The sequence below is a fragment of the Eptesicus fuscus genome, chromosome 8 (genome assembly GCF_027574615.1).
Source record: "Eptesicus fuscus isolate TK198812 chromosome 8, DD_ASM_mEF_20220401, whole genome shotgun sequence".
NCBI classification, from domain to species: domain Eukaryota; kingdom Metazoa; phylum Chordata; class Mammalia; order Chiroptera; family Vespertilionidae; genus Eptesicus; species Eptesicus fuscus.
The window spans coordinates 10,314,811-10,336,989 of record NC_072480.1 but is presented as its reverse complement, the minus strand read 5'-3'; the positions used below and the strand labels follow the sequence as shown (position 1 = coordinate 10,336,989).

At 44.8% G+C, this 22,179-nt stretch overlaps 1 protein-coding gene across 1 annotated transcript in view; it reads left to right on the top strand.

Moving 5' to 3' along the window:
• Positions 1-22,179, top strand: part of SUCLA2 (succinate-CoA ligase ADP-forming subunit beta) — a 75,648-nt gene that overhangs the window by 23,424 nt on the left and 30,045 nt on the right. Inside the window, exons 5-6 of the mRNA XM_008152061.3 lie at positions 8,024-8,152; positions 9,012-9,150. Of these exons, the coding sequence (XP_008150283.1) occupies positions 8,024-8,152; positions 9,012-9,150 (268 nt within the window). The remainder of the gene's footprint in view (positions 1-8,023; positions 8,153-9,011; positions 9,151-22,179) is intronic.

The window sequence follows — 22,179 nt, the reverse complement described above, 5'->3', positions numbered from 1 at the left end:
GAAGCCAAGGTTGTAGGCTCCACCCTGTAGCTCCGCCCCAGCCAAGCTGAGCAGAAGCTTTTTCCTGCTGAGTGCCTCAGGTAGTGGCTGACCCACACTGCATTGGAGACCCAGAAACGAGGGCATCTAGTGGTTGGTGGGAGATGACACCAGATTTCAATCACTTGCATAAGGGAGGCATTCTAGAGGCAGACTCAGTGAGCGCCAAGGCATTGCTGCATCAAGAACCGGCCCACAAACATGTCTCCTGCACAGCAACTCTTCCTATATGGACAAAGAGGGTCCTCACGGCCAATTGGCCTGGAGGACAATTCCTCCCAGTGACACCAACAACAATCAAGACTTAACTGTACAAAGGAGGACCAAGATGGAGACATAGGGCGGCAGCCTGATCGTTGCCTACCACAACAATATTGAGACTACGACGGGAGAGCAGAGCAGACACCAACCAGAAAGACCGGGGGGCTGGCTGAGCAGATGCTCTACAACTAGAATAAAAGAGAGGGGTACGCAGGATGATGCTGATGCCGGTGACCCAAAGTCCACACTTTAAGAACTATGGCTCAGGCGACACAATGGTGGCCAGGAACGTGCTCGGCGCAGTTCCCCCGGCGGTCTCCGGCTGAGGGGACGGCTCCACTCGCTGCCGAGCACGGACAGACGAGCCCCTGGGAGACATGGGGTGGGAGACTCCGTGCTTGCTGACCTCCGAGTCCTTCAAGAATCTCAATGCCCCGAAGTGGCCAGGTGCGCACGCTCAGCGACTGGCCACCGTTGCAGACCCAAGGGCCGACGCAGCGACACCGGACCAGCCCAACGCCGGGTACCGGGCACACCGGAGCCTTGCCGAGCCCGCCGCCCAACGAGTTCTGTGGCAGCCGCCCTGGAGCTCTGAGAAAATGACCGAAGGAATTGCTGAGAGGGAATTGACCAACAGGAATTGGGATCAAGAAGACAAAACCCCGCTGAGACCCGAGTCCAGGCGAGCCTGCGAGCCTCTGGGCTCAGATGTGGTCACACGCCTCTGGGTCTAGGTGAGGCCTCACGCCCCTGGGTTTGGGTGAGGCCACGCGCCCCTGGGTCCAGGTGAAGCTGGATTCCGGGTTCGGGTGAGGCCATGTGCCCCTGGGTCCGGGCGAATCTGAACCCTGGGTCCGGGTGAGGCCGTGGGCCCCTGGATCCGGGTAAGGCTGGGTCCCGAGTACGGGTGAGGCCGTGAGCCCCTGGATCCGGGTGAGACCACGCGACCAGGGGTCTGAGAGAGGTAACGCGCCCCTGGGTCCGGGTGGCTTCGTGCACCTAGGTCCAGGTGAGGCCACGTGCCCCTGGGTCTGAGAGAGGCCACGCACCCCTAGGTCCGGGCGAGACCATGTGTCCCTGGATCCGGGTGGGGCCTCGTGCACCTAGGTCCGGGTGGGGCCGCGTGCCCCTGGGTCTGGGGGAGGCCAGGCGTCCCTGGGTCCGGGTGAGACCGTGTGTCCCTGGATCCGGGTGAGGCCGCGTGCACCTAGGCCCGGGTGAGCCCAAGTGGCCCTGGGTCTGGGAGAGGCCAAGCGTCCCTGGGTCCGGGTGAGACCATGTGTCCCAGGATCCGGGTGAGGCCTCGTGCACCTAGGCCCGGGTGAGCCCAAGTGGCCCTGGGTCTGGGAGAGGCCAAGCGTCCCTCGGTCCGGGTGAGACCATGTGTCCCTGGATCCGGGTGAGGCCTCGTGCACCTAGGCCCGGGTGAGCCCAAGTGGCCCTGGGTCTGGGAGAGGCCAAGCGTCCCTGGGTCCGGGTGAGAGCATGTGTCCCTGGATCCGGATGAGGCCTCGTGCACCTAGGCCCGGGTGAGCCCAAGTGGCCCTGGGTCTGGGAGAGGCCAAGCGTCCCTGGGTCCGGGTGAGACCATGTGTCCCAGGATCCGGGTGAGGCCTCGTGCACCTAGTCCCGGGTGAGCCCAAGTGGCCCTGGGTCTGGGAGAGGCCAAGCGTCCCTCGGTCCGGGTGAGACCATGTGTCCCTGGATCCGGGTGAGGCCTCGTGCACCTAGGCCCGGGTGAGCCCAAGTGGCCCTGGGTCTGGGAGAGGCCAAGCGTCCCTGGGTCCGGGTGAGAGCATGTGTCCCTGGATCCGGATGAGGCCTCGTGCACCTAGGCCCGGGTGAGCCCAAGTGGCCCTGGGTCTGGGAGAGGCCAAGCGTCCCTGGGTCCGGGTGCGACCATGTGTCCCTGGATCCGGGTGAGGCCTCGTGCACCTAGGCCCGGGTGAGCCCAAGTGGCCCTGGGTCTGGGAGAGGCCAAGCGTCCCTGGGTCCGGGTGAGACCATGTGTCCCTGGATCCGGGTGAGGCCGCGTGCACCTATGCCCGGGTGAGCCCAAGTGGCCCTGGGTCTGGGAGAGGCCAAGCGTCCCTGGGTCCGGGTGCGACCATGTGTCCCTGGATCCGGGTATGGCCTCGTGCACCTAGGCCCGGGTGAGCCCAAGTGGCCCTGGGTCTGGGAGAGGCCAAGCGTCCCTGGGTCCGGGTGAGACCATGTGTCCCTGGATCCGGGTGAGGCGGCGTGCACCTAGGCCCGGGTGAGCCCAAGTGGCCCTGGGTCTGGGAGAGGCCAAGCGTCCCTGGGTCCGGGTGCGACCATGTGTCCCTGGATCCGGATGAGGCCTTGTGCACCTAGGCCCGGGTGAGCCCAAGTGGCCCTGGGTCTGGGAGAGGCCAAGCGTCCCTGGGTCCGGGTGCGACCATGTGTCCCTGGATCCGGATGAGGCCTTGTGCACCTAGGCCCGGGTGAGCCCAAGTGGCCCTGGGTCTGGGAGAGGCCAAGCGTCCCTGGGTCCGGGTGCGACCATGTGTCCCTGGATCCGGGTGAGGCCGCGTGCACCTAGGCCCGGGTGAGCCCAAGTGGCCCTGGGTCTGGGAGAGGCCAAGCGTCCCTGGGTCCGGGTGAGAGCATGTGTCCCTGGATCCGGATGAGGCCTCGTGCACCTAGGCCCGGGTGAGCCCAAGTGGCCCTGGGTCTGGGAGAGGCCAAGCGTCCCTGGGTCCGGGTGCGACCATGTGTCCCTGGATCCGGATGAGGCCTCGTGCACCTAGGCCCGGGTGAGGCCACATGCCCCTGGGTCTGGGAGAGGCCAAGCGTCCCTGGGTACGGGTGAAGCCAGATCCTGGGTCCGGGTGAGGCCGTGCGCCCCTGGATCCATCCGGGTGAGGCTGGGTCCCAGGCCCGGGTGTGACCACGCGCCCCTTGGGTAAGGGTGAGGCCACGTGCCCCTTAGTCTGGGTGACGCCGTGCCCCTGGGTTCGGCCGAGACCAAACCAGAGGGAGTCGGACCTCCATTACCACCATTTGTCCACCATCCAGAGCTGAGGGGTCAGTGCTGACATGTACACATAAGGAACTACTGGACATCGAAATTGGGTCTCAAAAGAACTGTTGGTCCAGGGGGAAGCTCGCTACAGATTGATTCATTTGCCTGTCAGCATAACTATTATTGCTCGTCTCACATTCAGTTCTTATTAGTATATATCTAGTGACATATGATCTCGCTCATCTAGGGGAAATGATGAACAACATAGACTGAGGAACAAGAACAGAACCAGAAGCAAGGAGGCATCGATCGGACTATCGGGCCTCAGAGGGAGGATAGGGGAGGGTAGGGGGAGGGTGGGGGGAGGGGGAGAGTTCAACCAAAGGACCTGTATGCATGCATATAAGCCTATCCAACGGTTAAGTTCAACAGGGGATTGGGGCATGCGTGGGGAGAGGGGTGGGATGGGAATGGGGGGATGAGGACAAATATGTGACACCTTAATCAATAAAGAAATTTAAAAAAAAAAAAAAAAATTGTTGGGGGTGGGAATAGTAACATATGAAGTAACAAAAGTATTATCACTTATTGTTTTTATTTACCTTGTTTTTTTCTATTTATATGAATAATGAGTAGGTACACATTTAAACACAATGTTAAATTAAAAAATACACCTGAGAATAACCATTAGTAATATCCTTTAACCATTTCCTTGTTTTTGCATAATATTATTTCTAGTTTTGTGCGTAAATTAGCAAATCTATTAGATAGTTTTGCCTCAAGGTTTTTTATTCTTGATTGATTTTAGAGGACTTAAAATTTGATTAATATTTATATCTTATCTTCTTATATTGTTAACTAGAGGCCCGGTGCATGAAATTTGTGCGGGGGTGGGGGAGCGTCCCTCAGCCCGACCTGTACCTTCTCAAATACGGAAGCCCTCGGGGGATGTCCAACTGCCAGTTTATTAACAAACAAAAAGAAGGAGCTTCGGGTCCGGACCCTGCAGGGATGTGTGGGATATCCCTCTTGCAATCCAGGACCTCTGGTTCCTAACTGCTCACCTGCCTGCCTGCCTGATCCCCCTAACTGCCCTCCCCTGCCGGCCTGGTCACCCCTATTAACTTTTTTTTTTAATCTTATCCCCTTCACACACAATTGTATTTGACTTCCTTATTTGCTTTTTCCTCACACACAATTTTTCTCTCTCCTTTATGTAACACTTTTTCCTACTGACTCATCATTTATAAACTTTTCTTTCCTCCTTATTTCCTACTTCTGTTCCATCATCCTTCCTATCTTTCTCCTCCCCTCCCTCCCTCCCCACATTCCTTCTTTCCTTTATCTTTACCCTCCTCTCTCCTCCCCTTTTCCTTCCTTCCCACCTTAATTTTTTCTTCACTTCCTCCCCCAGACCTGCTTTGCTCCCTGCCCCATTTCTTCCTTCTTCCCATTCTCCTTTTAAGCTCTACTGGCTCCCCTTTAAAACTTTTCTTCCCTCCCTCTTTTTCTCTCATCCTACCTTTCCCATACACTCTTCTTTACTTACTTACACTGTTTTAATATCTATCTATCTACCTGCTTAATTATTCACTATCATTTATCTATTTTCTTTTCTGACTCCTACTTTTAAAATCTGTCCCCAGTACACAACTATACTTGATTTTCATTATAGCTCCTACAGTTCACTCATACATCCTCTTTCCTTCTTTAACTCTGCTCTCTACTGACTCCTTTATAAAGTTCTTCCCTCCCTCCTTCCCTTCTTCCCCATCTTCCCCCCTCCTCCCTCACTCTTTTACTCTTTTTATAGGCTAATTAAAAATTCTATGCTTCTCGTCCTTTTTTGTTTTTTTTAAAATATATTTTATTGATTTTTTACAGAGAGGAAGGGAGAGGGATAGAGAGCCAGAAACATCGATGAGAGAGAAACATCAATCAGCTGCCTCCTGCACACCCCCTACTGGGGATGTGCCCACAACCAAGGTACATGCCATTGACCGGAATCGAACCTGGGACCTTTCAGTCCGTAGGCCAATGCTCTATCCACTGAGCCAAACCGGTTAGGGCTGCTTCTCGTCCTTAGTACTGACTGCTTTCCTCTCTGGGACCTGTAGCCGCCTCTGTTTGGGCACTCAGGCCCCTCTCGCACCAGCTTTGAGGGGCCAAGCGACGACGCAGCTGTGTCTTGCCTATTGTGGCCCGCACGTGTGCATTCATGCGCGCTCGAGGCTTTTCTCCGTTGAGTGCTGAAGGGGCTGGGCAGGGAGGACGCGGAAGCCTTTTCCACCCCCCAGCATGCCCACTCCCACACCTCCAGTGGCTCTCCGTCTGCTCCCCTCCAGAATTCGCAGGTGACGGGTGTGCGTACTTGCCCAGCTTGTCCTGGAGGTGGGGAGGTGGGGAGGTGGGGAGGCATTCCGCCCAGGATGTGAGCCCCCGTCCAGGTCTGACCGGGCAGATGAATGAATGGATGGCTGGAGAAAGCTGCAGCGGCTTCCCTGTGGTGTGAGGGTTGTCTGTGCACTCTCTGTTGTCACACCCGGGCCCTTCCTTCGTGGTGCTGGGTCCACACCCTCTCAATTTGTATGCGCGACCCTCCCGGGGATCACTGCCGATGCGCGCAACCCCCAGTTGGTGTCTGCTGACTCTGCCCCAAGATCCGGCCTTCTGCCCCTCAGTTCCTGCGGGGGAGGGGGGTTGGTAGCATACCCGGGCAGAGTGCTCTCGGGCGGGGCGCAGTGTCCCATGGGTATTTGTCGGGCATGGGCACCCCAGAGAGAAAGAGGATTCCGGTGCTGAGGACAGGGAAGCAAGCCTCATGCAAGTCCCGCTGCTGTGCGCACAGCCTCCTGCTGGTCTGTCAATATGCAAATTGGTCGTTACTGTGACACTATAACACAATTTGCATGTTACCTCTTTATTATATAGACTAGAGGCCCGGTGCACGAAATCCGTGCATGGGGTGGGGGTCCCTCAGCCCAGCCTGCACCCTCTCCAGTAGGATCGGGCCTAAACGGGCAGTCGGACATCCCTCTCACAATCCAGGACTGCTGGCTCCCAACTGCTCACCTGCCTGCCTTCCTGATTGCCCCTAACCACTTTTGCCTGTCAGCCTGATCACCCCCTAACCACTGCCCTGCCAGCCTGATTGATGTCTAACTGCTCCCCTGCCAGCCTGTTTGCCCCCAACTTCCCTCCTCTGCCGACCTTGTCACCCCTAACTGCCCTCCCCTGCAGGCTTGATTGCCCCCAACTGCCCTCCCTTGCAGGCCTGGTCCCTCCCAAATGCCCTCCCCTGCTGGCCATCTTGTGTCTACATGGGGGCAGCTATCTTGATCTTGTGTGTTGGAGTGATGGTCAATCTGCATATTACTCTTTTATTAGATAGGATAGAGGCCTGGTGTATGGGTGGGGGCCGGCTGGTTTGCCCTGAAGGGTGTCCTGGATCAGGGTGGGGGTTCCCTTGGGGCGTGGGGCAGCCTGGGCGAGGGGCCTGTGGTGGTTTGCTGGCTGGCCATGCCCCCCGGCGACCCAAGCGGAGGCCCTGGTATCTGGGATATATTTATCTTATACAATTGAAACTTTGTAGCCTGGAGCAGAGCCAAGCCTTCTGCTCGCTCCGTGGCTGCCGCCATTTCTATTTGGATTTGTTTACCTTCTATAATTGAAACTTTGTAGCCTTAAGTGGAAGCCTGGGCCAGCCAGGGCAGGTTGAAAGCTTGGCTTCCTCGGTCACCAGGGGCAACCCTAGCCTGCTCTCTCCACCTCCATGGCTGCCACCATTTTTCTTGGGATTTATCATCTATAATTGAGACTTTGTATTCTTGAGCAGAGGCCTGGGCCCGCCAGGGTGTGTGGAAAGCTTGGCTTCCTCTATTGCTGGGGAAACCCAAGCCTCCCTCCTGCTCTCTGTGGCGGCAGCCATCTTGGTTGGGGTTAATTTCCATACTCGCACTGATTGTCTGGTGGGCGTGGCTGGTGGGCATGGCTCATGGGTGTAGCAGAGTGATGGTTAATTTGCATATTACTCTTTTATTAGGGAGGATGATAGTAGCCTGAGATATTTTTTAAGGTAGGTAGCTTTCTGTTTTACTGACTTATAAGCCTGGAGCTTATAAAATCTGGAACTTGAGTTTATTAGACTTGTTCATTATGATTTTTCAGAAAATGCATAGGTTCTATTTCACATATGCATGTTTATATTAACTTGTTATAAATTTTGTATATATTTTTAATCTTTTTCCCTCATAGAGAATTATTTTCTTTCTCTTCCTTTTTACTTCTTTTCCATAATTTCAGTTGAACATTTATTATAAGGGGCATTGTGCAGGAGATACTAGGATAAATTCTCACAGAAATTTAAAAATAGGAATGGGGCCCTAGCCAGTTTGGCTCAGTGGATAGAGTGTCTGCCTGTGGACTGAAGGATCCCAGGTTCGATTCCGACCGAGGACACATGCCTGGGTTGTGGGCTCAATTGCCAGTAGGGGTGTGCAGGAAGCAGCCAATCAATGATTCTCTCTCATCATTGATGTTTCCATCTCTCTATCCCTCTCCCTTCCTCTCTAAAATCAATAAAAATATATTTAAAATAAATAAATAGATAAATAAAATAAAAATAGGAATGGGGAGTGATAGATGCATAAGTCTCATAGTGTGCACATAGAGGTTTTAAAGTTTTATTGACTGGTCCAAATAAAATCTAGATGTTTTAGCTGTTTACTCCTCTCCTAGGGTCCTGTATTAATAGGAAGTTCTCAAGGTGGTGTCAACATTGAAGATGTTGCTGCAGAGACTCCTGAAGCCATAGTTAAAGAACCTATTGATATTGTAGAAGGCATCAAAAAGGAACAAGCTGTCCGGGTATGTTGCATTTCAAAACATTTCTAGCTTTTGGTTAGGTAATTATAATACTTGAAGAAAGAGAATCAACTTTGTACAAGAGAAATTATTTACAAAAATTTTTTTTAATGTTTTAAATGTCAAGGCATGTTAATATCTTGTTTGAAATGGAAACTTTAAGAAGTATCTACCATATTTTTCTTTATATCCTCTATAAATATTTCAATATGTATCTTTAAAAGATCATTGCCATAACTAGTAAAACTAACAGTAATTCCTTAATATCATTACTTATCCTGTCATTCAAATTCCCTAATTATCTCTTTTTTTTTTCTTTTCTTTTGAATGGGGATCCATATAAGGTCCTTCATTGGTATTGGTTAATGTTTCATAGGTTCTCATCTAATTTATCGGTTTCTTTTCCCTCACTCTGCCATCTTTTTTCTTTCTTTTGTTGAGTAAACTAGTCTGGATATCACATCCCTATGGTGGCCTTTAACTGTTCCTCTCTCCTTTTTTTCCCCCTGAAAATTGTAATGATAGAGATACTATCTTATGTAAACAAAATAGATCAGTGGTTTTACTTTTATGGACGCTTTTAAGAATCTGATGAAAGTTATAGACTTTCTCTGTGTACATACATACATGATAATTCTGTTACAATTTCACTGGTTTTCTGTACTGTTTTTGTGTACTGCTTCCACCTGCCTTATGATTTTGGATAAAAACTTTTAACCATTTATTAATAGCTGCTATTTCAGTGATTAATGTTTGATTTCATATGATTTGTGCTTATTAAAATAGCTTTTTTATTTACAATAATTTAATGTTGATTGGATATATGTGGCATTCCTGTAATAAAGAGACAAATTGCTTTCAGCTTGCACAGAAGATGGGATTTCCACCTAATGTTGTGGATTCTGCAGCAGAAAACATGGTCAAGCTTTACAACCTTTTTCTGAAATATGATGCAACCATGGTAGAAATAAATCCTATGGTAGAGGATTCAGATGGAGCTGGTAAAGTATCTTGTTTTATCAAACATTGATTACATATTTATCCACCTAGTGTGTGCTTTACTAAGGAAGTTGAACTCATAAGGAAGTGAACTCATTCCTGTATAGAACTTATTTTATAATATTTATTTATTTATTTATTCTCACCCAAGGTTATTTTTTTATTGATTTCTAGAGAGTGGAAGGGAGAGAAGAGGGAAAGAGAGGGAGAGAGAGAAACATTGATGTGAAAGAGACACATCAATTGGTTGCCTTCCACATGAACCCTTACCGAGGCTGGTGAATCTGCAACCGGGGTACACACCCTTGACTGGGAATTGAACACATGACCCTTCAATCTGTGGACCGAGGCCCTAACCAATGAGCTAAACAGGCCAGGGCAGTTTTATAATAAATAGAATCAATGTAAACAAATACTAAAGAGGCCTATTTAAAGCAAACACCTTAAATATATATTTAGGTACACACAGAGGGCTTAAAACTGCATTGTCCAGTATGGTGGCCACCAGTATATTTGGGAATAAAATTAATTAAAATGATATAAAAATTAAAATATTTCTCAGTCACACTATTCACATTTCAAGTGCTCAGTAGCCACATTGGTTACCATAATAGCACACATATAGAACATTTTTATCATTGCACAGAGTTCTTTGGGCAGTGCTGTCTGCAGTATACAGTGTGGTAGTAAACAAGTAGTAGTAACTCTGGGGAATTAACCATTTAATCTTCACAAATTTTAGACTTTGAGACATCATAGACCTTTATTTTTAGCCACTAGAGAAGCAAGATTAGCTTGTCACTTTGACGCTTTTCTTTTACGTGTGTTTAAAAGGTAAATCAGATTCTGAATTATCATGCCTTCCATGTATAGTTGTGTTGTGTTTTGTTTTGTTTTGTTTTTCAGTTACCTTTCCATCTTTATTATCAACCACAATAATTTGTTGGTTACATTTAACATCTAATAAAATCATATATACTTGTTTTTTTAAATTATGTTGCTTTATTCTAGTCTAAATTTTTGTCGATATTTTATATTGAGTGCTTCTGTTGCTATGATTTATTTGATTTTGTTTTAGGTCTCTTTGGACATTTCCAGTCTTAAGCATTTGTAGGTTATCTTTCATCTTTATACTTCTAATTAGCTTTATTCTTTATGACAGAAATCAAGTTTTTTGGTTAGTCATTTATATGGTTGTATAAAGAAGAATGAGTAAATTCTTTTATGATAGTAGAGGTGGTTTATAAAACTAAAAGTAATTAAATTTTTAAGGTGAAGGCTGAAGCACATTTTTAAAATGACACGTTTAATGAAGGAGAATTACCTGTATAAAACAGATATTTCTTGAATTATTTATTTTCTTCATTATATTAATTAATGACATTGAAAGCAAGACTCTTGAATTTTTTCTAATTGTGAAATTCTACAGCCATATTCTGTTGCTAAGGGAATGTCTTTGTTCTCTTAATTTAGTAACTTTTTTCTTTGTATTCAATTTTTCTTTTCTTTGTATACATTTTTATATGTTTCTAAGCAATTTTTTCCCCCTAAAGACCCTGAATTTGTGTTATAGAAAATTTTCGAAGTGCTAAGAAATATAGGTTAGAAAAAAGAACTCATTACCCAGCACCCTTTTAATATTTTACATAGCCCTAGCTGGTTTGGCTCAGTGGATAGAGCATCGGCCTGGGGACTGAAGGGTCCCAGGTTCGATTCCAGTCAAGGGCACATGCTCGGGTTTTGGGCTCAATCCCCAGTGGGGAGCGTGCAGGAGGCAGCAAATCAATGATTCTCTTTCATCATTGATATTTCTCTCTCTCCCTTTCCCTTCCTCTCTGAAATCAATAAAAATATATTTTAAAAAATATTTTACATAGATTATTACAATCATTTTTGTAACTGGAATCATAGACTATTCAAATTATATCTTTCCCTTTTTAAACTTAAAAGTATATAATAGATATTTTTCATGTAAAATATTTTTCAAAGATAGAGTTTTTAAGGGCCTGTATTGTATTTATATATACATCTTTAATAGAAATTATTATCTTTCATGTAGATTCTTAGAATTAGACATTTTGGGTTGAAGCGTATAATATTTTTAACATGTTTTGATTATTGGGTCAGAATAACATTTTGAAATCTATTTTGCCAGATTGTTGTTCTAACATACCATGTCCATTTCATTGCCTGCCTGTGCCAGAAGTGAGTGTTCCATTAGGTTTAATCTCTGTCAAACTGATAATCAGGAAATTGTATTTTATAATATTTTCAGTTTTTTATTCCTAATGATGTTAAGAATTTTTAATTTTGGGGGGCATGTTTTCCTCAGTAGACAGAATTTTCTTTTGATGTCCTTTGCTACCTGTTTCCTATAGCTACTATAACAAATTGCTACAGACTAGGTGGCATAAAATAGCATTCTCTCACAGTTTTGGAGGCCAGAAGTCCAAAATCAATATTACATCAATTCAAGGTGTCAGCAGTTCTGCTCCTTCCAGAGCCTCCAGGGAAAAGTCCAGTCCTTGCCTTTTCTTGATGGCATTGCTTGATTTGTGGCCACCTCATTCCAGTCTCTGCCTCTATGGTCACATTGGCTCCTTCTCTTTGTGTGTATCTAATTTCCCTCTGCCTCTCTCAACAAAACACTTGTGATGTAATTTATGGTCCACCCAGGTAACCCAGCACAATCTCCTGCTTTCATGATCCTTATTTTAATACATCTGTAAACATTTTACCACAATAAGGCAGTGATTTTCAAACTTTTTCATCTCATGGCACACATAAACTAATTACTAAAATTCTGCAGTACACCAAATATATATATATATATTTTTTGCTGATCTGACAAAAAATAAAAAATGGTATAATTTTGATTCATTCACACCAGACAGCTGTTTTTGTGTTTGCTGTTGTCATTATTTTACTTGACAATCTAAGGGAAAAGAGGCTGGCCAGTCCCTCTGACTAAATACTCAGGTATACATGTTTTAAAAATTCTTGCTGCACACTAGTGTGCTCTTGGAGCACATTGGTTGAAAATCGCTGATATAGCCCTAGCTGGTTTGGCTGAGTGGATAGAGCATCGACCTGCAGACTGAAGGGTCCCGGGTTTGATTCCGGTCAAGGGCATGCCCGGCTTGTGGGCTCGATCCCCTGTAGGGAGCATGCAGGAGGCAGCTGATCAATGATTCTCTCTCACCATTGATGTTTCTATCTCTACCTCCCTCTCCCTTCCTCTCTGAAATCAATAAAAATATACTTTTTTAAAAAAAAATAAAGAAAATTGCTGATATAGGATAACATTCACAGGTTCTATATATTGGGATGTATTATCTTTGGGTGGCCAATATTCAGCCTACTAAAGTACCCAAAGGAAACATGGATAAATTTTCTTATTAATTTGATGAGGTTTTTGATTATTTTTAAAAAATGTATTTACATGGGTCAAAAAACAGAACAATAGACCAATATATTTCTACCAGTCTCACATTCATTTATCCTGAAATTTTGTTTTCTCTCCATCCTTATCTAGTCCTATTTCTCTCGCCTCATTTTTTGTTTCTTGTGTGTTTTCCCCACTGTTTTGTGGTTTTGTTTTGTTTTTTGCAAATAAAAACAAATATGAAAATAGGTCTTAACTCACTCTTTACAGAAAAGATTGCGTACTATATATACATTGCATATTTTTCGATTTTCAGTCTTTGCTTAATCAAGATTTTATTTTAGCTTTAATTCTTTTTTCCAAATTGTCAGTTTTTCTAAATACATTAAATGTCCTTCCTTACTGATTTTTGATACCCCTACTTATCATATTCACGTCTGATTTCATAGATCTGTTTGTCTTTATTTCAATAATTGTTCGTTTTAAGAATGAATGTCTTCCCTTATATGCTTATTTTAAAATGCCTTTTTTTAGAGAGGCGGCTCTTATTTGTTTTTTTAGACTTGTATTACTGAATTCTTTGTGGGTCCAAGATCTTTTAAGAATGCAGTGAGGGCCGAAATCGGTTTGGCTCAGTGGATAGAGCGTCAGCCTGCGGACTGAAAGGTCCCAGGTTCGATTCCGGTCAAGGGCATGTACCTTGGTTTGGGGCACATCCCCAGTAGGGGGTGTGCAGGAGGCAGCTGATCAATGTTTCTCTCTCATCGATGTTTCTGACTCTCTATCTCTCTCCCTTCCTCTCTGTAAGAAATCAATAAAAATATATTTTTTAAAAAAAATGCAGTGAAGGACAGATAGCACAGCCTGCCTGGAGGCACCTGGAAGAGTCTGTGGGTTGCTTTGGCGCTCCTACAGCCTATTTGTCTAGCTAAAGTTTTGATCAGTTTTCTTACACTTTTCTCTTTAAAAATTTTTTAATACATTTTTATTAATTTCAGAGAGGAGGAGAGAGGGAGAGAGAGATAGAAACATCATGATGAGAGAGAATCATTGATTGGTTGCCTCCTGCATACCCCCCACGGGATCGAGCCCAAAATCTGGGCAAATGTCCTTGACTGGAATCGAACCCGGGACCCTTCAGTCCGCAGGCCGATGCTCTATCCACTATTCCAAGCCGGCTGGGGCTTCTTATACTTTTCAAAGATCAACTTTTGAGGGGCTTCCAGTCAAGATGGCAGAAGAGAAAAACACTGTGCTCGTCATCTCCCACAACCACATGAAAATTACAACTAAACTACAGAACAACCGTCATTGAGAACTGCCTGAAGGCTCACTGAACAGAAGTCCTATAACTAAGGATTCACAAAAGAAGTCATATCAACTGGTGGGAGGGAAAGAAATTTAATGGGCTGGTTCCATACTCGTTCGTGGCAGATATAGCTTGGGAGGGATATCTCAGTTGTCGAGGTCTCCCCTGAGGCACAAGGGGCTCCCCTTTTGGGAAGAGAAGTCCCCATAACTTCTGTCTGTGAAAACCAGTGGAGGTTGTAGCTCCCTTGTCCCATGCATTCCTCTTAAGGTAACCATGCTTGGATGCAATCCTTCTGGACTCCAGTGCTAGGGAGGCAGCTGGAAAGGCACCAGAGACTTTCAGGAGAAACTGAATTGACTGGTTTCAGGGTGAGGGCTGGAGGAGCAGTTTTCTCCAGACAGAAATGCTATCAGAAGCCATTTTTCCTATTTTGAGCCTCCCGCAACCCAACCTACATGCTCAGACAGGCATCATATCTGAGTTTCCATCAACCTTGCTAACACAATATACTCCACCCTAGTGATTCTCTGAGACCCCTCCTCACTAGCTTGCTGGCCCACCCAAACCACTTCAAGTACCTTTTCCCTTCAAAACACCTTGTCTAGTCTCATGTTGTGGACTTTCCTAAAATCTCTCAAAGGTTTACAGATCCCAAACCAGCATCTGGCCTCAGTATGCCCCTATACCTCTTGCTAAGCAGCCCCAGCCCAGCACTAGTGGCAGCTGGCCTCAGTTCACAGCTTAGCCTCTCCCAGGCACCTCTTAAGCCCAGGACAAGTGGCAACCATCTGCAAATCACTTTGTAGCTCATACCAAATGGCCCAGAGTGGGGCCACAGGCAGCAGTTGAACTTGGCCTGCACCAGAGCCACGCGGTCCCAGAACCAACATACATGATTGCCAGCTTCAGATCACACCAGAGCACTACCCACCTCCTCCACAAATGACACAACCGAAGGGCAGACTCAGCTGGTACCAGAGCTCCTTAGGGTCAGCCCCTGCAAAACAGCACCTTCATCATAATCTCTGCCAATCCTCACAGCCAGTCAATATGAGGGTCAAGCCTCTCATTGACATTTGAACAGCAATCAAGGCTCAACTACAACAGGAAGACACATACGACCCACACAAGGGACATACCTAAAGCACCTGGTTCAGATGACCACTGGGCCCTAAGGGACACCTGCTACGTAAGGCCATTGTACCAAGACTGGAAGACATAGCAGCTCTACCTAATAGAAACAAACACAGAGAAACCAAGATGGCGGCATAAGGTAAACACCTAACTGTTGCCTACCACAACAATTTTGAAACTACAACTGGAAAACAGAGCGCACACCGTCCAGAACCACCGGAAAGCTGACAGAGTGAAAAACCTACAACTAGAGAAAAAAAGAGAGGGGGACGCTGAGCCTCAGGAGCTGTGGAGGTGCGGAGATCCGTGAGCGCGGAAAGGGCGGGCGGCTGAATACGCGGCAGGCTTGCTCGCAGCGCGCGCGGAGAGGGAGGGCAGCTGACGCTGCGTGGCTAGCTTTCTCGTTTGGGAGAAAAGCAGGGCCGCCCGACTGCACTGAGGTCCAGCTGCGGTCGGGGAGAAACTGGGCTGTTTGGCAGCGGGCAAGGCTCGAAAGCTGCCTTCTCTCAGAGGCGCACAGCCATTAATTCGGGAACGGAGAAACCGGCCCTCTTAGGGAGGCGCGCAGCCATTAATTCGGGCACGGAGAAACCGGCCCTCTTAGGGCGGAGCAGACGGGAAACCAAAGCTTGTCTGCGCCACCCTGAGACTCCGCCCCATCCAAGCTGAGCACAGAAGCTCTCCCAGCGGAGACACTGCCGATCCTCACAGCCAGCTGGCTTGGAGATCAACTCCCGCCAGTGATACCAACAATCCCAACCACTCTGAACTCGTTTCTGGAGACACGTGGGGGACCCAGACACCTACGGGAGGGACTCTCGGCCGGTCGGAGAGTGAGAGTGACTTTTCTGTCGTGAGCACCAAAGCCCTACTGTGTCTCCAGCACAGCAATTCTTCCGTTATATAGACAGCAGGCCCTCACAGCCAATTGGACCGGAGGTCAATTCCTCCCAGTGTACCAACAGCAATCAGGGCTTTTAACTACACCAAGACTTTCCACTCAGCCCACAAAGGGGAGTACCAAGAGTGACCACCTAGGGTGATTGGGGAAGCTGAGCTACCGGCCCCTATAGGTCACCGACCACACAAAGCCACTCCATCAACACAGGGAGGCAGCCAAAATGTGGAGACATCGGAGTATGTCACAAGTAGGAGAGATAGATGAAAGCAAACTAATGGACGACACAGTGTTCAGAACCATCGTTATAAGGTTACTCAAGAATCTTCTAAAAACCGCTGAGGAACTTGAAGAGACCTTCAAGGACCTAAATGAGAATACTAAAAAAATGGAAAAGGACCAGTCAGAAATTATGCATACACTGTCTGAAATAAAGAATATACAGAGTAGACCACCACACCCGAAGAGTCAAACCAAAGATCTGGAATATGAGGCAGAAAAAAACACCCAACCAGAGAGGCGGAAAGAAAGAAGAATCCAAAAGTGTGAGGATAGCATAAGGAGCCTCCAGGATGGCTTTAAGCGTACCAATATCCGAATTTTTGGGGTGCCAGAAGAGAGAGAGCAAGATACTGAAAACCTATTTGATGAAATAATGACAGAAAACTTCCCCCACCTGGTGAAAGAAATGGACTTACAAGTTCAGGAAGTGCACAGAACTCCAAACAAGAGGAATCCAAAGAGGACCACACCAAGACACATCATAATTAAAATGCCAAGGGCAAAAGACAAAGAGAATCTTACAAGCAGCAAGAGAAAAAACAGTTAATTACCTACAAGGGAGCACCCATACGACTGTCAGCTGATTTCTCAACAGAAACTATGCAGGCCAGACGGGAATGGCAAGAAATATTCAAAGTGATGAATAGCAAGAACCTACAACCAAGACTACTCTACCCAGCAAAGTTATCATTCAGAATTGAAGGGCAGATAAAGAGCTTCACAGATAAGAAAAAGCTAAAGGAGTTCATCACCACCAAACCAGTATTATATGAAATGCTGAAAGGTATTCTTTAAAAAGAGGAAAAAGAAGAAAAAAGTAAAGATAAAAATTATGAACAACAAACATCTATCAACAAGTGATTCTAAAAATCAAGTGAATTAAAAATCTGAGGAACAGAATAAACTGGTGAGCATAATAGAATTAGAGGCATAGAATGGGAGTGGATGGATAATTCTCAGGGGGAAAGGGGTGTCTGTGTGGGGGGTATGGGAAGAGACTGGACAAAAATCATACACCTATGGATAAGGACAACGGGGGGAGGGAACCGGGTGATGGGGAGATATGGGGGGGAAAAAGGAGAAACAGTTGTAATAATCCGAACAATAAAGATTTATTAAAAAATAAAAAAAGAAAATAAAAAAAGAAAAAAAAAAGAAACAAACACAGGGAGGCAGCCAAAATGAGGAGACAGAAATGTCCCAAATGGAAGAACAGAAAAAAATTCCAGAAAAAGAACTAAACAAAATGGAGACAATCTGCCAGATGCAGAGTTCTAAGCTCTGTTATAATGATACTCAGTGATCTCAGTGAGAACTTCAGCAAAGAGATAGGAAACATAAAAATGGAAATAGAAAAGATGAAAAATAACTAGGCAGAAATGAAGAATACAATAACTAAAATGAAGAATATACTAGAGGGAATCAACTGTAGATTACATGAAGCAATAGATTGAATGGACAATTTGGTAGCAGAAACACCCAATCAAAATAGCAAAAAGAAAAAAGAATTTTTAAAAATAAGGCTAGTTTAAGGGACCTCTGGGACAACAACAAGCATAACAATATTCATAGGGGTACAGAAGGAGAAGAGAGAGCACAAAGGATTGAAAGCCTATTTGTAGAAATAATGATGAAAAAATCCCCCTAACCTGGTGAAGTCAATAGATATATAAGTCCAGGAAGTGCAGAGAGTCCCACACAAGGTAAGTCCAAAGAGGTCCACACCAAGAGTCAGCATAATTAAAATGACAAAGGTTAAAGACAAAGAGCACTCCTAATAAGACAGTCAGCTGATTTCTTATTAGAAACTAGGCAGGCCAGAAGGGATTGGCATGATATACTCAAAAGTGATGAATAGCAAGGACCTAAAACCAAGATTGCTCTACCCAGCAAAGCTGCTATCTAGAATCGAAGGTCAGATAAAGAGTTTCACAGACAAGAAACAGCTGAAGGAGTTCATTATCCCAAACCAGTAGTACAAGAAATGTTTTAAAGGCATTTCTTTAAGAAAAAGAAGGGGGGTGGGGGGGAAGGTTAAAAATGTGAATATTAAAATGGCAATAACTGCCTATCAGCAAATGGATTAAATGTTCTAATTTTTAAAAAAAGCATAGGGTGGCCAAATGGATGATAAAACAAGACACTTACATACTGCTTGTAAATACTTTCAGTCAAAAGACAGTCACAGACTGAAAATAAAGGAATAGAAAGATATTTTGTAAAAATGGAAACAAAAAATCTGGGGTAACAATACTTATACCAGACAAAATAGACTTTAAAAACAAAGGCTACAAGAGACAAAGAAGGACCCAGCAATTCCACTTCTGGGTATTTATCTGAAGAAACTTAAAACACTAGTTCGAAAAGACATATGCATCTGTATGTTCATTGCAGCATTATTTACAATAGCTAAGGTATGTTAGCAACCAAAGTATCTATCAGTGGATGAATGGATAAAGAAATGGTGCATATATACAATGCAATATGATGCAGCCTTCAAAAAGAATGAAATCGTGTCACCTGAAGCAAAGTGGATGGACCTAGAAGGTCTTCTCCTGAGTGAAGTCTGACATTAAAAGACAAATGCCATATGATTCACTTACATGTAGAATCTAAAAAAACAAAACAAAGCATAGACAAACACATAGATACAGAGAACATTTTGATGGTTGCCAGATGAGAGGGGTACTGGAGGGATGGATGAAAAAGGGGAAGGGGGGTTAAGAAGTACAAATTGGTAGTTAAGAAATAGTCATGAGTATGTAAAGTAGAGCTTGGGGAATATAGTCAGTAATATTTTAATAACTGTGTATGGGTCAGATGGGCATTAGATTTATTAGAATGATCACTTTATAAGTTATATGTCTAATCACTGTTATATACCTGAAACTAATATAATATTGCATGTCAGCGGTAATTGAAAAATGTTATTAAAAATACGAATGCAGTGAGAATTGAATGAAAACAAGTTCTTTCATCCAAGGAAAGTGTGCTAGTGTTCCCATGGGAGCATGTGTACAGGTACTATTTTTCTTTTCTTTTTTTTTCCACTATGTTTTTATTTATTTTAGAGAGAGGGAGAGAGAGAAACATTTGATAGGAGAGAGAAACATTGGCTGCCTCCTGCACACCTCCTACTGGGGATCAATCCTGCACCTCAGGCATGTGCCCTGACCAGGAATCGAATCAGCAACCTCTTGGTGCATGGGATGACGTTCACCTAATTGAGCCATCCGGCCAGGGCCACAGGTACTATTTTTCATTTAGTCTAGAGCTTCACAAACTCCTTGAAACCTTTGGTTCTGATTTGGGTACTTGGATGTCATATTACTAAGTCCTATTGCTAGACAACCTATAGAATCCTTTTGTTAGATTTCAAAAAAAATTATGCTAGAATCCTATTGGGATTGTAAAATTGGGGGAGGGAGGGTGGTTAATATCTTAGTAATAGTTTTTCCAACTAGAAATACAGTTTTTTCCATTTATAGAAGTCTTAATTTATAAGATTTACAAGATTGTGTTTTTTTTTTCAGATTCCACATATAAGTGAATCCATATGGTATTCGCCTTTCTCTGCTTGACTTATTTAACTTACCATAATATCCTTTAGATTTATCCATGTGGTTGCAAATGGCAAGGTTTCATTCTTTTTATTGCTGCATCATAGTCCAGTGTGTGTGTGTGTGTGTGTGTGTGTGTGTGTGTGTATCTTTATCCATCTATCGATGGACACCTAGGTTGCTTCCATATCTTGGCTATTATAAATAACTAGAGGCCTGGTGCACGAGATTCGTGCACTCGGGGGATGGGGGAGCCCCCTCGGCCCGGCCTGTGCCCTCTCGCAGTCCAGGAGCCCTCGGGGGATGTCCGGCAGTCAGACATCCTCAGCGTTGCCGTGGAGGTGGGAGAGGCTCCCATCACTGCTGTGCTCACCAGCTGTGAGCCCGGCATGTGGTTGAGCAGTGCTCCCCTGGTGGGAGCACACTGACCACCAGGAGGCAGCTCCTGCATTGAGCGTATGCCCCCTGGTGGTCAGTGCGCATCATAGCGACCAGTCCTTCTGCCATTCAGTTGATTTGCATAGTAGCCTTTTATTATATAGGATGCTGCAATGAACATAGGAATGCCTATCTGTTTTTGAATGTGTTCTTATTTTATTTGGATAAATACCCAAAAGTGGAATTGCTAGAATGTATGCTGTATCTATTTTTAGTTTTTTGAGGAATCTTCATACTATTTTTCATAGCAGCTGCAACTTCCAGCCCCACCAACTATGTACAAGGGTTTTCTTTTCTCCATCTTTTCACCAATACATGCTATTTGTGTACTTTTTTGTAATAGCCATTGTCATAGACTGGTGTGAGGTGATATCTGATTATGGTTTTGACTTGCATATCCATGATGATTAGTGATGTTGAGCATCTTATTTGTCTGTTGGCCATCCATATCTCTTCTTTGGAGAAATGTCTTTTCATGTCTTCTGTTCGTTTTTTGATTGGGTTATTTCTTTTGTTATTGAGTTGTATGATTTTTAAAAATAAATTTTGGCCCTAGCCAGTTTAACTCAGTGGATAGAGCAGCCTACAGACTGAAGGATCCCAGGTTTGTTTCCAGTCAAGGACAAATGCCAGGTTGTGGGCTCGATCCCTGATATGGGTGTGCAGAAGGCAGCTGATCAATGATTCTCTCATCATTGATGTTTCTATTTCTCTCTCCCTCTCCCTTCCTCTCTGAAATCAATAAAAATATTTATATATATTTTGAATATCAACCCTGCAGGGATGGGGAATCTTTTTTTTGCCAAGGGCCATTTGGATATTTATAACATCATTCAAGGGCCATAGAAAATTACCAACTTAAAAATTAGCATGCTCTATGTGTCAAACATTTAATTAACTCACCCTTTATGCCATAGCAGGGTCAGACCAATTGATAAGGCCCGTGAGTCTGATGCTCTCCACCCCTGCCTTCTTGGTTAATATCATTTGCACATATATTTTCCCAGTTAGTAGGCTGCCTTTTTGTTTTATTGAAGGTTTTTTTCACTGTGCAGAGCTTTTTAGTTTGATGTAGTATCATTTGTTTATTTGTGCTTTTGTTTCTGTTGTTTGAGGGGACATGTCCAGAAAGATATTACTCAGACTGATGTCAGATAGTTTACTTTCTATATTTTCTTCTAAGATTTTTTTTGTTTTCAGGCCTTTCTTATTAGTCTTTAACTCATTTTGAGTTTATTTTTGTATATGGTATAAAAGAGTGGTCCAGTTTTGTTATTTTGCAGTTATCTGTCCAATTCTACCAACACCACTTGTTAAAAACACTGTTGATATTCCATTATATGTTTTGCCTCCTTTGTCATAGATTATTTAACCATATAAGTGAGGATCTATTTCTGAGTTCTCTGTTCTGTTCCATTGATCTATTTGTCTGTTTTTGTGCCAGTAATATACAGTTAGATTAATACAGCTTTGTAGTATAGTTTGAGATCAGTGAGTGTGATACCTCCAACTTTGTTCTTATTTCTCAAGATTGCTGTGGCTATTCTGGGTCTTTTGTGGTTCCATATAAATTTTAGGATTATTTGTTCCTATTCTAAGAAGAATGACATTGGTATTTTGATTGGAATTGCCTTGAATTTGTAAATTGCTTTGAGCTTTATGATCATTTTAACAATATTAATCCTTTCTATCCATGAGCACAGCCCTCTCAGTTTCTTCCCTCAGTGTTTTATAGATTTTAGAGAAGAGGTCTTTCACCTCCTTGGTTAAATTTATTCCTAGGTATTTCTTTTTTAAAATATATATTTTTTTATTGATTTCAGAGAAGAAGGGAGAGGGGGAGAGATATTGAAAATTCAATGATGGGAGAGAATCGTTGGTTAGCTGTCTCCTGCACACCCCACACTGGAGATTGAGCCCACAACCCGGGCGTATGCCCCTGACCAGAATCGAACCTGGGACCCTTTTGTCCAAAGGCCGATGCTCTATCCGCTGAATCAAACTGGCTAGAGCTTTTCTTAC